The sequence below is a fragment of the Bos indicus x Bos taurus genome, chromosome 18 (assembly GCF_003369695.1).
Source record: "Bos indicus x Bos taurus breed Angus x Brahman F1 hybrid chromosome 18, Bos_hybrid_MaternalHap_v2.0, whole genome shotgun sequence".
Lineage (NCBI taxonomy): Eukaryota > Metazoa > Chordata > Mammalia > Artiodactyla > Bovidae > Bos > Bos indicus x Bos taurus.
In genome coordinates, this window is record NC_040093.1 from 51,925,621 (window position 1) to 51,941,010 (window position 15,390).

The window sequence follows — 15,390 nt, forward strand, 5'->3', positions numbered from 1 at the left end:
AGCATGGCCCGGCTGGGACGTCTCACGCACAGACACCTGCACGTCCGCGCAGGGTCCAACCTCGTGTGAGGCACTCGGTGGAGAACTGGCTTGTAGGCTGGAGTAATCTCTGGTCCAGGGCCCACCGGGAAGGTGGCCCTCAGAAAGCCCTGCCAGGCCAGCCACTGCAAGGAAACCAGGTGAGCATGCTGCGGGGCCACACTAGCAGCTCCAGGGGCGTATCAGCAGCCTCCTTCAGCCAGCGATGCTCAGTGGGCATCACCAAGGGGAGGATGCAGTGGGGCTAGGCACAGGCAAACATCACCACCAGGGCAACACAGCTGTTTATCAAAATATTTTATTTTAGGAGACCCCTCAAAAAAAGACCCTCCACATCTGACAGATGCCCAACAATACCCTCGGCCTTTTTTTTTTTCTTTTCAGTCTTTTCTGTGTTTTTCTTTTTTTCCTTTTTAAATCAACTAAAACAATTTGATGCTTAAAATAAAAGACAGGAGTATTTCCCAATCAGACTTTAGTCAAGAATATATATATTTTTGATCCTGGGGAAGGCGGGGTGGGGAAGACGCTCGGCAGCACTCAAGTGTTCCTGGTTACAGGAGGAGGGCGGAGCTGGGGACGCCTGCCTGAGCAGAGGGAGGACTCGTAACTGACATAAAATCGGAGCTGGTCCTCGGTGCCGCTGTGCCCTCGCCCACCTGGCTCGCAGGACTTCTGCTCTGGGAAGGGGTTGGTTCAGTCTGGGATTCAGCGTCATCTTCATTACATGTGTGGCTTCTTTTCCAGCTGAGAAACTTTTTTTTTCTTTTTTAATTTTTAAAAAGAATCACAGCCAAAATAAGACATAAACTGCAAAATCCAAAATGGCTGCGCTTACCCTATTTATAAAAACAGGTGAGTCCCTGCCTCGGGGAGCAGAGCCCGGGCTACACCTTCCCGGGGATCTTGGCCCGCTTGCGGGCGATGGCGTCCTCCACAGCCTTAAGCTGCTTCAGCAGCTCCTCCCGCCGTGACAGTGTGCTGGCCTTCCCTGACTTGGTGCCCGCAGTGGCGGTGGTGCTGGTGTCCGAGGCTTTGCCAGGCACGCTGGTGACCTTGCTGGAGCTCTTGGACTGGGGTGACAGCGGACGCTTCCTGCAGGGGTGGGGAGGCCATGAGAGAGGGCTGCTCTCTGAGAGCCTCCTGCCAGGGGCCTGGGTCCCAGGAGCTGCACCTGCTAGACAGAAGGCACCCCCTCCCCAGCGGATGAGGCCCCCACCACAGACGAGCGTCCAGGGTCCAGCTCGGGTTCTGGCCACAGTCAGCATGGCCCCCCGTGCTCCTCCCATGCCCCGATCGCGGAGCACACCTGCGAGGTGGAAGGCACAGTACCAGCGCTCGCCTGGAGCCCACCGACCTGGTCCTCCCACTCTGGTCCTCACCCTGTGCTGAGGTAGAACCCACACTGCTGACCCTGACTTCAAGCAGCGCTATGGGCCAAGGGCTGGGGGTGTGGGGCTGTGTCTGTGCCCTCCTGCCCGGCCCCCCCACCCAAACCCAGGGTGCTGGTGCGCAGGGATTCAGCCTGCTTCCAGGGAAAAGGTGAGCCCCACTCCTGCTTCTTGAGCTGAGTGGGAGGGAGGGAAGAGCTGCTGCCAACTGCTTCCTGGTCCTCAGGCTGCAAGCCACGTGCTCCCGGGCTGCTCTGCATTCTAGGACCTGCTGGTGGCCCAGGGTGAAGACATGGGCCGGCATAATGTTCCCAGCACCTCTGAGCCTGCCCTTAGCTAGTCCTGATGGCTCAGGCCTCCGCCTGGGGAGGAAGCTCGGCTGGCTCTCTCTGCGGCCAAGAACCTGATGTGCTGTGCCCAGGGTGGGGGGAGGGGGATTTGTGGGGAGACACTCACCTGTCTGTCGGGGCTGAGGGGGCCTTGGAATTCTGGCCCCTCTGCCGCTCTGGCTTCGGGGAACTGACTCTCCCACCTGACTTCCGGTCCCGAGAACCTGAGTGACAGGGGACAACATAAAACCAGGGTCCCAGCTCCATGTGGGCCCAGCTGTGCAGGGGCTAGAGGGCACACACAGGGAAGCAGCAGCCTCTCTCTGGCCCCCGGTGACCCCACGCCAGAGAGCAGCGGCCGTTCAGCTCAGCTTCCTCATTCTCAAAAGTACCCAGGTCTAATTTGGGTTTTGGTTTCCTGAGCCACCATCAGTGTCGTTCAAAACAAGGAGCTTCCAGTATGCAAGGCCAAGCAGACCAAAACCCTCCTACACTGACTTGGAAGAAACTCACAGTGCAGGTCTTCAAGTGGAACAAAAACACACGGCTGCTTACAGACCGTAGTAAGATCAAGAACAGAAGTGCTTGCTGCCCTGAGTGTGGGGCCCGAGTGAGGGCGCACAGAGGCGTCCCACCACTCAAGAGGCATGTGGGCGGCCTGGGCGGGGGTGTGTGTTTCAGGGGTGCACCGTGTCCTCCTCCTGCTCCTGGTGGGGTATGCTGGGCCCTCTCCTATTTTAGGGGGAAAGATGCTCTGGCAACACTTGGGGTTTCACTTTACTAGTGGAGCAAGCCAGGAAGAGGCTCTGCCTGGGCCAGTGGCTCTCTCTGCAACTGGGCCGAGCAGTATGGGGGCGGCCAGGCACGCCCTGCAGCACTGAGATGCCACCCCCTCCACATGCTCATGGCCTCACAAGCCCAGGTGGGGCTTCCTAGGTTGAGCAACTTGTGTGATCACAAGAGACGACCCCAGCCATAAGGAGATTGGGGAAAACACATCACAAAAAAACAGTGCTACGCCTGCTAGCTTCTGTTTGTGAAAATGTATTTTCCATAAAAAAACCTTACTTGTGTCAAAACACAGTATCATATTACTATTACTGTTACGAGTACTATGGTTTTCACTTCTAAAACTAAATGCTGACGGATGCAGACCACCCGGTCAGAAGCCCCCTGGGGGCTTCAACACTTCTCAGGGCACAGGAAGTGCGGCTCCAGAGGTAGAGGCTCACCTCGGTCTGGGGAGAGGTTGGCGCGCTTGGCTGGCGGTGGGCTCTGCCTGTCCTTGTCTGAGGGCTCGTAGCGCTTCCTGCTCCCCTTGTCAGTGGCCTGGAGTGACGGGTGTGCAGTCAGGACCAGGGCCTGAGCGGACGCAGGCAGCCACCTGCTCTCCGCTCCCGCGGGCCCTCCTTGGGGGCCCCTGGGCCGCAGGGCCCCAAGTGAGGCAGGGCCCATGGTCTCCGGGCCTCCATGCCAGGGATGGGATTCGGCCCTCCAGTCGCCTGGGCACTGTGGATGCCAACTCAGAGAGGCCATGTCTGTTCTGCCCCCCGACCCATGTCCCAGGGCTGTCCTGTGGTAATTGGCTCATCTCCCACCATCAACCCCCTGCCCACGTGGCGCTGCCCATGAGGCTGTCCATAAGGGCATCACGAGCCAGGCAGTGTGGAAAGCCACTAGCTGGCCCAGCCGTGGGTCCTGGGGTCCCAACAGCACTGCCCACAGCCCCACCTTGTTCAGCAGCGTCAACTTGATCTCCTTGTGGGCAATGAATGTGGCCGCTGGGGGCTGGCCTGGTGGTGCCTGCTGGGGGGTGGTGGGCTGCTGGGAGGACCTGCCACCCGCGGGGGTTCTTGAGGGTTTAGGCGGCTGTGTGGACGAATCCCGTTTCCGCTTATCCACTTTCACACCGTCCTCCTTCTTAGATTTTCCTGCCAACGAAAAATGCTCTCTCAGCCTCTCTTCCAGTGAGGCAGCTGCCTGCGTGCTGTCTTGGGGAGGTGTCATCAACAGACAGCGGATGACCAGCCCACACCACCTCTCCTCTCTGGACCCCAAGGCCCAGCACACCTTGTGGGCACCTACCTTTCTCCTTCTTGGTCTGGGCTGGGGTGGGGGACCGCGAGCTAGCCGAGGACACGGGGCTGGCCAGGTCTGCGTACATGTCATCTGAGTCCACGCTGTGCGCTGAGCTGCTGCTTGATGTGGCACTGGACACCGAGGACACACTGCTCACGCTCAGAGATCTGCACACACAAACACGTCTGTGCCCACACGGTCCCGAACCCCAAGGGAGGCGAACCCACCAGCTTGACTCTTTAGGGGCTCTGGACAGTTTACAGGTGCCACCCAGTGAGGGGACGCCTACATGGCTGGGGCCAGGCCCTTGTGCTCATGGTGACCGTTCTGTTAGCTGGGCAGGGATGCACGACTGGGTGTGACCCACACACAACAGAGGGCAAGGAAGGGATGCAGGACGAGCAGACGCTGTGTCAGAGATGCCCCGAGGGGCTGGCTCAGGAGGCTTGAGACACGGATGGTCTCCTCAGTCAGGAGGCTTGAGACATGGATGGTCTCCTCGGTCCAGTCCCGTCACAACCCAGGCTATACGAGGGCTCCACTCCCTGAGAAAACCGCCCGCCCCACGTCCTGAGCTCCAGCGGGGAAGGCAAAAGGCAGCCTTTTGTACGTAGTATTTTTGGCAGTGCTGGATCTTCGCTGCCGCTCAAGAGCTTTTTCTAGTGGTGCACAGGTTCAGTTGCCCCGTGTCCCCTATGCTGGTGGGTGGGTTCCTAACCACTGAACCACCAGGGAAGCCCAGAGCCCTGCCTTCTTGAAAGTTAGATAGGTTGCAGACCTACTCGGAGAGATTCAGGCAAATGTGTATACCACATGCTGCCTACAAGTGAAACAGAAAATTGAATTCAAGGAATCTCAGGGCTAATCTGATACCATCTTCTTTTTAAACTAAATGACAGAATTCTCTTCTGCTTGTTCCTGTCTCAGATTTTTTCAATAGGCTGTCCCCCAGCTGCCTCGGCCTGCTCGTCCTTGCTGGAGCTCTGCGGAGCCGGAGGGCCAGCCTGAGGGAGGGGCCGCGCCCACCCGAGGTGGCCTCTGCAGGGTTTCCTGGACCCTGACTGCAGGCAGAGGCTGCCGGGATGGGATGGGGGCAGGAGAGATGTGACAACAACCTGGATCTGGAACTGGAGCCACTGTAGCTGCTGCCACTGCCGCTGCCGCTAACCGTGCGCCTGCAACACAACCAAGAGGCCGCGGCTCACGTTTCTGGGGCCTCAACACACGGCGCCCCCAAAGCCAGGGCTCACTGGCCCGAGACCAACACTCCACTAGGGACTGGCCACCGAAATCAGGTGGGACTCGGATTTCTTCTATAGAGGACTCCCTCTCAAAGTGAGTCAAACCACACCCCCACCAGCTCCCACTCCCCTGCCACCACCAGGAAGGGACTCCGCCGTCAAGCTCCTGGGACACCAAGGCTGGGAGACATGCCGAGTCCCTGGGAGCACCCCTCCCCCAGCTCTGGAAGGCGGGACACTCACCTCCTGGGGGGGCTCCTGGCCTGCCGCTCCCTCCTCCTGGCTTCCCGAGGGTCTCCGCCGGGCTTGGTGGGCTCGGGGGCAGTGGTGGTTTTGGGGGCCTGCGGTAGGGCTGGAGGAGGGGCTGGCTTCTTTAGCAGCTTCTCTCTGTCATGTGGGACACAGCGAGCTGAGACCCTGCTGGGCAGGCCTCAGCCCTGCTGGCCAACCTCGGGGAGTGGGTATCACACACACACACACACTTCCCCTGCCCCCTGCCCTGAGGCGTTGTTTCCTGCAGACCCCACCCCACACCAAGCATCACCTGCCTCTTCCTCAAAGGCAGAAGGAGGAAGATGGGGGCCATTGGGAGAGCTCTGGAGGACAGCCCACCAGCCAGGCCACACTCCTTCAGTAATGGCACCCTGACCCCTGCCCTGCATGGCGGGGGCGGCGGCCCTCAGGGAAGGCTGGGTGTGCTCGTGTGTGGGGACCTTAGGCAGGCAGGAAAATGGCCCCAAAGCAGTTCTTCACTGTTGCATGGGGAAGATACCCTGCCAGTGTTGAGCGCCCTGAACACGTGTGGGCGAAGTTGCTGGTGGGACACAGCGTCTGGGTTACGGGCAGCTGCCCAGCGCGGTGGCAGGACTGCCCACACACAGCCCCACCTGTGAGGCTCGGGGCCGGGCCCGGCACTGCGCTGGGGTCTCGCGGCCGATGGCACTGGGGAGGTGGCTGCAGTGTCTGGGATGGAGGCTGTACCCCAACACCATTCACTTTTTAACAGGGGGCTGCCTGAGGCCCCGGAGCTGACCCTGCTCAGGAGGAAGCCCTGCAGCGGGGTTGGGGCAGACCTGTGCAGGGACAGCCAGTGTCGGGGGCAGTGCTCCCTGACCCTGCACGCCAGTTGCCATGCGGTTCATGTGCCAAGTTCTAGACGCTTCTAACCCCTCCCTTCGACACGTCTGTTGAGAAGGACCAATGGCAGGAGCAGTGAAGAAAGTAAAGGATGACAGGGAGCCTGGCAGGGCCATGTCCCCAATGGAGAAGAAACGTGGCCCATGGCCTGAGGTCCAGAAATCGAAAGGCCAGGCCTGCCCCTCTTCCCCAGGGCCCGTTGGCAGAACTCACCCTGCTTTCGTGGGAGGTGGAGCTGGCTCTCCCTTGGCTCTGGCAGGTCTGTGTGGGGAGGGCGTCGGGGATGGCGATGGGGATGAGGAGAAGGACCGGGACCTGCTGGGGAGCAGAGGTGTGAAGGGGGCACCCCACCGTCCACGCCCCGAAGGGCAACTACTCAGCCTGGGGTGGCTCGTGCTCATTTCCTGAAATGCACCTCTGGTGAAAGATGCTGGGGGCAGACAGCACCCCATCAGCTGTCATGGGGGAGCTGGCGGGGACGCTGCCGAGCATGGGGCTCTCGGACACAGCCTGGGGGAAGGGTCAGCAGTGAAGAAAGTGTCCCTGACGTTGTGAGAACAGCTCAGACACGGCTCTGTCGTGGGTCCAGCGTCACCCACTGCTCACACAGGGCTGGCTATGGGTGAGCCCCACACCCTGAGATCGCCAGAACCCCCAGGTTCCTCAGCTGGGTTCCACACTTCTCCCCACAGCTCACCTGGACCGGCTGCCTGAGAATGAGCTGTGCCTGGAGGACCGGCTGGAGTAGGAGCTGTAGGACGAGGAGCGGGACCGGGAGCGGGACGAGCCGGAGCCGGAATAGGACGACGACCGTGAGGAGGACCTGGCCCGGGGAGAGCAGAGGTGAGGCGTCTTCCCCTGCCCTGCTAGCGCAGACGTGCCCCCGCTCACACAGACATGCGCCCTCTCACACAGACGCGCCCCCGCTCCCACAGACATGCCCCCTCTCACACAGACGCGCCCCCCGCTCCCACAGACATGCGCCCTCTCATACAGACGCGCCCCCGCTCCCACAGACGCACCCCTGCTCCCACAGACATGCCCCCTCTCACAAAGACGCACCCCCGCTCCCACAGACGCGCCCCTGCTCCCACAGACATGCCCCCTCTCACACAGACGCGCCCCCCGCTCCCACAGACATGCCCCCTCTCACAAAGACGCACCCCCGCTCCCAGACATGCGCCCTCTCACAAAGACGCACCCCTGCTCCCACAGACATGCCCCCTCTCACACAGACGCGCCCCCCGCTCCCACAGACATGCGCCCTCTCACACAGACGCGCCCCCGCTCCCACAGACATGCCCCCTCTCACACAGACGCGCCCCCCGCTCCCACAGACGCGCCCCCGCTCCCACAGACATGCGCCCTCTCACACAGACGCGCCCCCGCTCCCACAGACATGCTCCCTCTCACACAGACGCGCCCCCGCTCCCACAGACATGCCCCCTCTCACACAGACATGCGCCCTCTCACACAGACGCACCCCCGCTCCCACAGACATGCCCCCCCTCACACAGACGCGCCCCTGCTCCCACAGACATGCCCCCTCTCACAAAGACGCACCCCCGCTCATGCAGACACACCACCTAGGGGCACCTTGTGGACACTCTGCGGTCCAGCCCCCTTCTCGTGGGAGAGGTGCTCAGAAACCAAGATCTAGGTGCTAGGTATGCTCACTGTGAAGAGTGACACAGCTCCCAGGCCCTCGGACACAGAGCCAGGACATGTCCCCGTGAGTGCTGATGAGCGAGTCTGACCCAGGCAGATACACACGTGTGTATCTGCGTGTCCACCAGGGCAGGTAGTGGAAATGCTGAGTCCACAGACACCTCCAGCCTCCTCCCTCTTCAGGGAGTGCCCCCACTCTCACCGCCCACAGCGTCCTCGTTTGTGCAGACCTGGTGCACACACACACCTCAGAGCTGCCGACCTGAGCTCGCAGGAGATGGGTGAACTGACTGGACACCGGGTCAGGCTGCTCTTGGCTCTTCCGCCAGCAGTGCCTCTTCCCTCGCTGACCCTTGTCCAGGCCTGTGCTCCGCTCTGGGCTGCCTGCACCCTGGCTCACCTCACCGTTTATTCTGGGGTTCATGGAGGCCTCGCCTCAGTGCTAAGTGTCAGTCCTGTTAGCTGGCGATGCTCCAGAACCCGGCCTTGCTGAGAAGACACACACTCAGTCCTGCTGACCTCCCTTACCTGGAGGAATTGGAAGCAGAGGCCGACGAGGCTGATGTTTTTCGACGCCGTCGAGCGCGACTAGGGGAGACTGACACCCCGAGTTTCTTCTTCGGAGACTTGGACCGGCGCCAGGGGTCCTTCCACTCGTCGGCTCTCTTCACCTGGGGTCCTGTGGACACAGTCTCCTTCTTTGGCGGCTCAGCTTGACGGCTGAAATCACAGAGGGGTTAATAGGTCTGGGGCCACCTCCCACCAGACAACTCTGCCATTTGGTGAAAGAAACTGTGTGGGGGGAGAGACCAGGACCTACAGGCTCACTCCAGGGATGCCACACGCAAGGCAGCAGGCACTGTCGACGGGAGACCGCCCCGGAACCGGACACGCGGGGCTCTCTCCACGAGCACTGTCTCACAGGGCCACGGGGGAGCTGGCCACCCAGCAGTGCCCCTCAGAATCCCCACCCTGCCCACAGCACAGACGCTGGGCAGGGCGGGAGGAAGGGGCCCGTGCGTGTGCGCCCTAGAGACAGGCGCACGATGGCAGCACCGTCAGCACTTAGGATGCTAACGTGACTAAAGAAATCCTGGTTTTCAAGTGAGTTAGAAACTCTGTAAATATAAACCTCAGCCCTGGATACTTCCTTTGTTCCCAGGCAGGGCAAGTCAACAGTGTCAGAACAACCTGCCCCCACCACAGGTCACCACCAGTCGGAAACGCTCACAGCCGAGCCTGACAGGAGAGTGGGATCAGCTGAGTCCTGAGCGCATGAACAGGGGTGGGGGCCGGGCGGCAGGTCGGCAGGGCAACACCCAGAGCACAGGGTCCCAGACCAACAGCAGTTCAATACCAAGGTACCTGCTGGCCTCGTGACACATCGATCAGATAAAAATCACAGAAAGTGAAGCAGGGCAATAACCCCCGTCATCCGGCTCTCTTGGCACAGCCGTTCCTGGCGTGTCCGAGTGTCCCCTCTGCCTGTGTTCATTCTCCACCAAGGACCCTGCAGGTACAGCCAGGGCTGCTCGGAGACAGCCCCACCTGGAGTGGACCTGCCTGGCCACGGACAGCAGTGCTTCACCGTCAGGTGTCACATAACCTGGACGCTTCTCTACCGTTAGCTATTTCTGTGTTTAAAAACACAAACAATAAAGTCACCCTTTCTATTAAGTCTTTATGAATGACTTGTCTTTTTGAGGGTAAATTTTTAAGATGTGGAATCAGGGGGCCGCAAGAGGCAACTTTTTAACAGGTTCTTGCTAAGTTATCAAATATTTTCCCTGGAAGTGAAAGCATTTCACACTGGGCTCAGCGTGGTGCTTGCCCCACACTCCCTGCCTGGGGACACTGGGGTCCCGTGTCACCAGGAGCACCACCGTGCCCAGAGAGGAGCACACCTGACTCCTATGAGCTCTGCACACAGAGCGCTTCCGGGAGGCCACTTGGGGGTTCGGCCATGCCCGTGCTTGGCCAGTCTTCCAGGAAGCTCCTGGGGTATGACGATGGGAACTCCCTGCTGTCAGGTATTTTCCCAGGCTACCGGCTTCCGCTCACTGGCGCTGCTGACACTTGTTCCAAGTGTTATCAGCTTCGTTCAGGCTCACAGAGCCCTCTCCACCTGAGCCAGGCTGGCTTCTAGCTGACTGAGAGGCACTGTCTTTCTTCTTTAACCCCTCTCCTGCCCCTGCAGTGTGGTGTGCTGGCTGCCGTGCTCTGTGCGGGCCAGGGTGGGGGTGTGTGTGGATATTGTGAGCCTGGCACTTTCCCGCCCACAGGCAGGGAACCTGCTTTCCCTCCAGAAGGTGTGGGTGATGCCATCTCCAGGCACAGATTCTTCTTCAGAGGGGCTGTGCTCCCCCATTCATCTGTCTTTTCTTATTCCAGAACCTGATCTGCACACAGGACCACCACATCATGACAATTCCAGACATGCTAATTCTCAGAGGCTTCTGGAGTGTCCTGCCCATCTACCTAGAGAACAACTGTAGCAGCACTGTCAGCCCTGCCTGACCCGTGGGGCTCTGGATCAGAACCGTGTCGGACATATGAACAGGGTCCTGACACTTACCCCCACTTTCCATGAGTGCTAGCAAAACATCAGTTTTATTCACACAACATAAAACAATCACCGTCTGCTGATATCTTCAGAACTTTTCAATTAGTCTATCCACCAATGCCATGCCAACTATCTGCTAAGAGCCCCCACCAGGAACAACATCCAGCATTTAAAACCACCCTAAGGACACTGAACGGAGGCATAAAACCCTGTAACTCGGCCTCCACATGCTGAGCCACTGCCCCGCTGGCTCCAAGCGTGTCCTCCTGGAAGTGAGTCCAGGAAGGAAGTGAAACCCGCGTGCTGACTTGTGCCAGTCCCAGGCCATCCCAGGCTGCTTTCACCTTTACACTTCCTGTGCTGTTCTCATTCTGAAAAGACAACAGCAAAGGAAACACCTTGGTCACTGGTATTTTCATGAGTCATCAAAATGGCCCAGCTCTGTCAACCTGTGGCTCTTCCAATACAGGGAGAGAGAAACAGCTGGGCACCGAAGGCGTGTGTGATTCATACTGGAGCTGTGTGAGTACTAAGGGCTGTGCGTCAGCAACAGGGAAGCAAAAGAACGCTGGACCCTCTCCCCTCGCAGAACACAGCACCCATGGCCAGACAGGTGCCGCGCAGCCCCCCAACCTCTGAAAGGCAAGGCTTCCTCACTCTGGCTGCAGTAAGATGGTCTGGCTATCTTATGAGCGCCAGAACCAGACCTGGAAGCATCCCTTGACCTCCACATCTCCGGCTAGTGTCATGGACGGGCCAGAGCTGGCCTTGCATTGACTGAGCTGAAGGCCCATGCCACTTTCCTTTAGCTTGACAACGAGCCCAGGACACTCGGGAACCCATTCTCCAAGTCCGCCCGTGTTCCCCAAAATGTGGGAAACCGGGCTCCTGATTTTAATTAGTATGAAGAAAACTATTTTTATTTCTTACTTCGTTTCTACAGTGACTCACCATGACAAATTACCTGGTGTGTTACATGTTAAGGGTGTAAAATTTCCTTTAAAAATGTATTTAAGTTTAAAAGGTGGAAGTTTTTTTTTTAATCCCATGAAGGTTTTTTGACCACAGCACGCAATTTGTGGGGTCTTAGTTCCCTAGCCAGGGACTGAACGTGGGTGCTCGGTGGTGACAGCATGGACTCTTAACCACTGGGCTACCATGGAATTCCTGGGAAATATCTTAAAATATGAATCAATAGTGTAGGTGGTACCTGGAAACAGAAAATCATGCAGGTGGAACACCTGTGGGACAGGGAGGGCACTTTGCAGACCAAAGTGGGATGTGAATGAGCCAGCTGGGCCCCAAATCGCCTCCCCCGACTGGGGTCTCAAAACCAGGGAGAAGTGGTTTCACACCTGGATACAAACTATAAACAATCATTTTAAAGACAGATGTTTTGGGAAGAAGGACTGGATGAACAATCAAGAGAGTTCATTCACAATACTGACTGGGGAAGCTGTCTCTAGACTACTGGGGAAGGGCAGGGGCACCAGGCAGGCCCGCGCTGTCAGGCTTTGGGGAACAGGGACAGAGCATGGGGCCGAGTTGGCGCCCGACATGCAGCTACTGCCTGGGCTATCCTGCTCTCCGACAACACCAAGGAGAGCGGAAAGAGACCTGGGAAACCAGGCAGCCGCAACAGCAACTACATGGGGACGCAGGACGGCAGGCACACCGGGCTCTTCCCACAGGCCACCCGCCCACAGGAAGCTGGGGCCACACGGGAGGAAACCTGCGTGCGCTGGGACAGCTGGGAGGAGGACAGCCGTCAGCCATGCTGGCACTGAAAGCTGACAGAACAGATTCGGCATTTGCATAAGCCCTCTGAACAGAGAGGAGGAAACACCTTCCCATAATCTCTGAGCAGCCCTCCCCCTGGCCAAAGCCACGAGCAGTCTTATCTGCCAGGCTCCTGAGCCTTTATTAAGGCCACACGAGAAGGACACTGAGGAGCAAAGGGCCTGAGTCCCCTTAAGACACCAGGGCAGAGGTGTGAGGCGCGGCGGTCACAGTCGGGGTGCCTGAAAACCCTCGAGCAGCGGCCTAGCTTGAGGTCAAAGACAAGAAAAGATAAAAAGGAGGAAGGTTCTCTTTTAAGATGGAAGGGTGATGAGCTCAGAGAGACGCGCAGACAGCGAATGGGCAGCACGTCAGTGGGTTTACCCATTGCACTCGCTCACGCCTCCCGCGGGCCCTTCCCCACGAGTTGCTCACCTCCAAACTCTGGACAAGGTCACCCTGGGTCCCCGTGGACATGGAGCCGGCTCCCAGGATGGTCCCCAGGATGCCATGAGCCTGAACAACCTGCCCAGCAGCCTCCTCCAGGCCAGCAGCTCCCAGGGACCCATGCACAGACGAGCAGGGAGCAAACAGGTCCCCCGACTCCCCCCACAGGGGCCTGGGACGGTGAGGGCAGTTCCCAGGGAGGGGCATCTGGGACCACAGACCCATCGCTTTATTCCTCAGACTTGAAAACAAATTTTGACTCCACCTCGAGGTTGGACTTTTAATTTCTGGGTGGGGCCTTGAAGACTTTGTTTCCACAGCGAGGCCCATCGTTCCCAAGCCCACTAATGCTGAGGAGCAGCATTAGTCTGGGGTGGCCCTGAGGCCCAGCGCGCTCCCACCGTGGAGGGCAGTCATAGCCTGACTGCTCTTGTGACCTCATGCATTGACGCAGTTCCCACCAAGGCCGCTTGTAGGCACTCGGGTCAGAACTTGAGAGAGACCACAAGTCTCTCCATTTTTGGGCAAACTCTGTGCATCAGTCAAGAAGTTAGAACACAGGATCCACACAGATCCACTTTTCCTCGAGAATGCCCTGGGCATAACTTTCCCAGAGGAGGAAGCAAGCCATGACTGGGAAAGAGGAATGAGATGAGAAAGATAAACAAGGTTCCTTAGCTCCCAGGAAGTGTGTCTCCTGCTAGCAGAAAGTCCGAGCTGGGATCAAACTCCTTAAGTGCAAGGATGGAGCCAGTGCGGAACGGGAGGCCCCTGTGGCCTGGCCAACACGGCAGTTGTCTGGGTGTGAGAGCCTGGAACCCTCGGTGTTATTTAGCAAAGGCGGGTAACACCACCATGGGATCCCATGAATTCCACAAGTAAGACAGATGGCACTGAAGGTGGAGCTGCCACGGCAAGAGGTGAGGTGCTCGAGGAAACAGGGAGGGAAAGGCCACCGAAAGCAGAGGGGGACCTGATGTTTCCCACGGAAGTCAGAGGAGACCTGAGTGGCCATCACCCTCGGCCAAGCACCAGTCTGAGCCAGACGGAGCGCGTGGGCCGTGGCTTGGTCAACTGAACAGTAACCTCCATGCTCCCAGGGCCTTGAGACTCCCGGGTGGGCGCACTTGAGCAGGTCACCTCTCTGGCATCCAGGTGACAGTCGCCAGGCCATGGGGAGTGTGAGGAAGTGGGAACAGCACTGCCTCATGAAGAACCCTGGTCCCTAGGCGATGAGAAGCTGGCCATTTCAACCCCAAGGGACCCCAAACCTCTCACTGCACTCGAATGCTCAGTAAACAGCTTTGAAGATAACAGGCAGTCTGGGCGAGTCCTCGGGAAGGTCCCGGTTACTATTTGTGTCTGGAATGACATTCATCCACCTGTCTGAGAACATCCTCCTTTCTGCGGCGCCCTACCCACAGAACACACCTGCCGGCCTGGCTGGGAGAAGGTTTCATGGAAGTGCTCCTCCGTCACAGCGATCCTCTCACAGAACTGGCTATAGGCTCTGCTCTAAAAACAGCCCAGTTATAGAAGTGGGCAAGATGCTTGGAAAGGCCCAATCAGGAAGGTGAGCCTCAATGAAGGTGGGGGTGCCGACTCCAAATGAGCAACACGGGGGCTGGCCCGGAGGCCTGCAGAAGCGCCAACAGGCGGTCCCTGTGGCAGCCGCTCCACAGGAGGCAGCTCGGGCAGGTGAGGCGGGGGGTGAGGGGGACCCGGCCCGGCAGAGCCAGGACCCACCCTGCTGTGTGCTGCTAGCCCCCTTCTGGCCACAAGCTGGGTTTTGGGAGCTCTCACTGGTCGTGGATATGAGGGAAGATCCAGCGCCACACCCAATGGCATCCTCTTCTCCCACGTGTGGAACCTTCCCCGACAGACGCCGCCCTGTCCACAGCCCGCACGCAGCAGCAAAAGCTATGCCTTTTCCTCTCTCAGGTGTGTGCTGCTGCGTGCTCAGTCACGTCCAACTCTCTGTGGCCCCATGAGCTGTAGCCCACCAGGCTCCTCTGTCTATGGGATCTCCAGGCAAGAATACCGGAGTGGCGTGCCATTTCCTCCTCCAAGGGATCCTCCCGACCTAGGGGTCAAACCCGCACCTCTTGTGTCTCCTGCATGGGCAGGCAGATTCTTTACCACTGGGAAAGCTGGGAAGCCACCACGTTCTCTACATCCAGCTGCTGACGAAAAACTGCCAACCTGTTAAAGGCTAAGCAAACAAACCCTTCCATAAAAGGGAGGTCATGTAAAGGAATTACGGCAGGGAGCCTGGCCACCTCCTGACACAGTGGTCACACCAGCTTGGGCTGATCAAAAGAAAGGAAACAGGAGACTGTGTTGGAAATTCTGCTCTGGTGAAACCCCACCCTTCAGGCTGGTGGCAGGGCTGGTGGGGCCCCAGCCAGGGTGATCAAAGATGAAATTCAAGACTTCCAAGACCAGTGAGCCAGGCTGAACTGAGGCCAAGCGATGGAATGTGCCCCTCTACTGAGGGCAGCAGGGGGTCCACAGGAGAAGAACTGAGCCCAAAGAAGGGAAGTGAACCAGGTCAGAGGCCGGCAGCAGAGCACACCAGCCCATGACAAAAGCTGCCTCTGATTTGAGGAGGAATTCACAAAGTTCCCTGAACCCTGACCCTCTAGTTCAGCTGTGCTGTCGCTGAGCCCTTCCTCATAGAAGACCCTGTCGCTGTGCAGACATCAGATCTGGCGGCT

At 58.7% G+C, this 15,390-nt stretch overlaps 1 protein-coding gene across 5 annotated transcripts in view; it reads right to left on the bottom strand.

The window, feature by feature from the left end:
• Window positions 1-321: 321 nt before the first annotated feature.
• ZC3H18 (zinc finger CCCH-type containing 18) overlaps window positions 322-15,390 on the bottom strand; it is a 43,097-nt gene continuing 28,028 nt past the window's right edge. For 3 of the 5 annotated variants that reach the window (XM_027513830.1, XM_027513827.1, XM_027513828.1), the window contains 10 exons: window positions 8,413-8,604; window positions 6,914-7,039; window positions 6,430-6,534; window positions 5,323-5,466; window positions 4,954-5,013; window positions 3,845-4,005; window positions 3,491-3,690; window positions 2,992-3,088; window positions 1,887-1,983; window positions 322-1,134 (listed from right to left, as the gene is read on the bottom strand). In XM_027513830.1, the coding sequence (XP_027369631.1) occupies window positions 927-1,134; window positions 1,887-1,983; window positions 2,992-3,088; window positions 3,491-3,690; window positions 3,845-4,005; window positions 4,954-5,013; window positions 5,323-5,466; window positions 6,430-6,534; window positions 6,914-7,039; window positions 8,413-8,604 (1,390 nt within the window). In that variant the 3' untranslated portion in view covers window positions 322-926. The remainder of the gene's footprint in view (window positions 1,135-1,886; window positions 1,984-2,991; window positions 3,089-3,490; window positions 3,691-3,844; window positions 4,006-4,953; window positions 5,014-5,322; window positions 5,467-6,429; window positions 6,535-6,913; window positions 7,040-8,412; window positions 8,605-15,390) is intronic. The other 2 variants (XM_027513831.1, XM_027513829.1) reach the window with 1 other exon arrangement.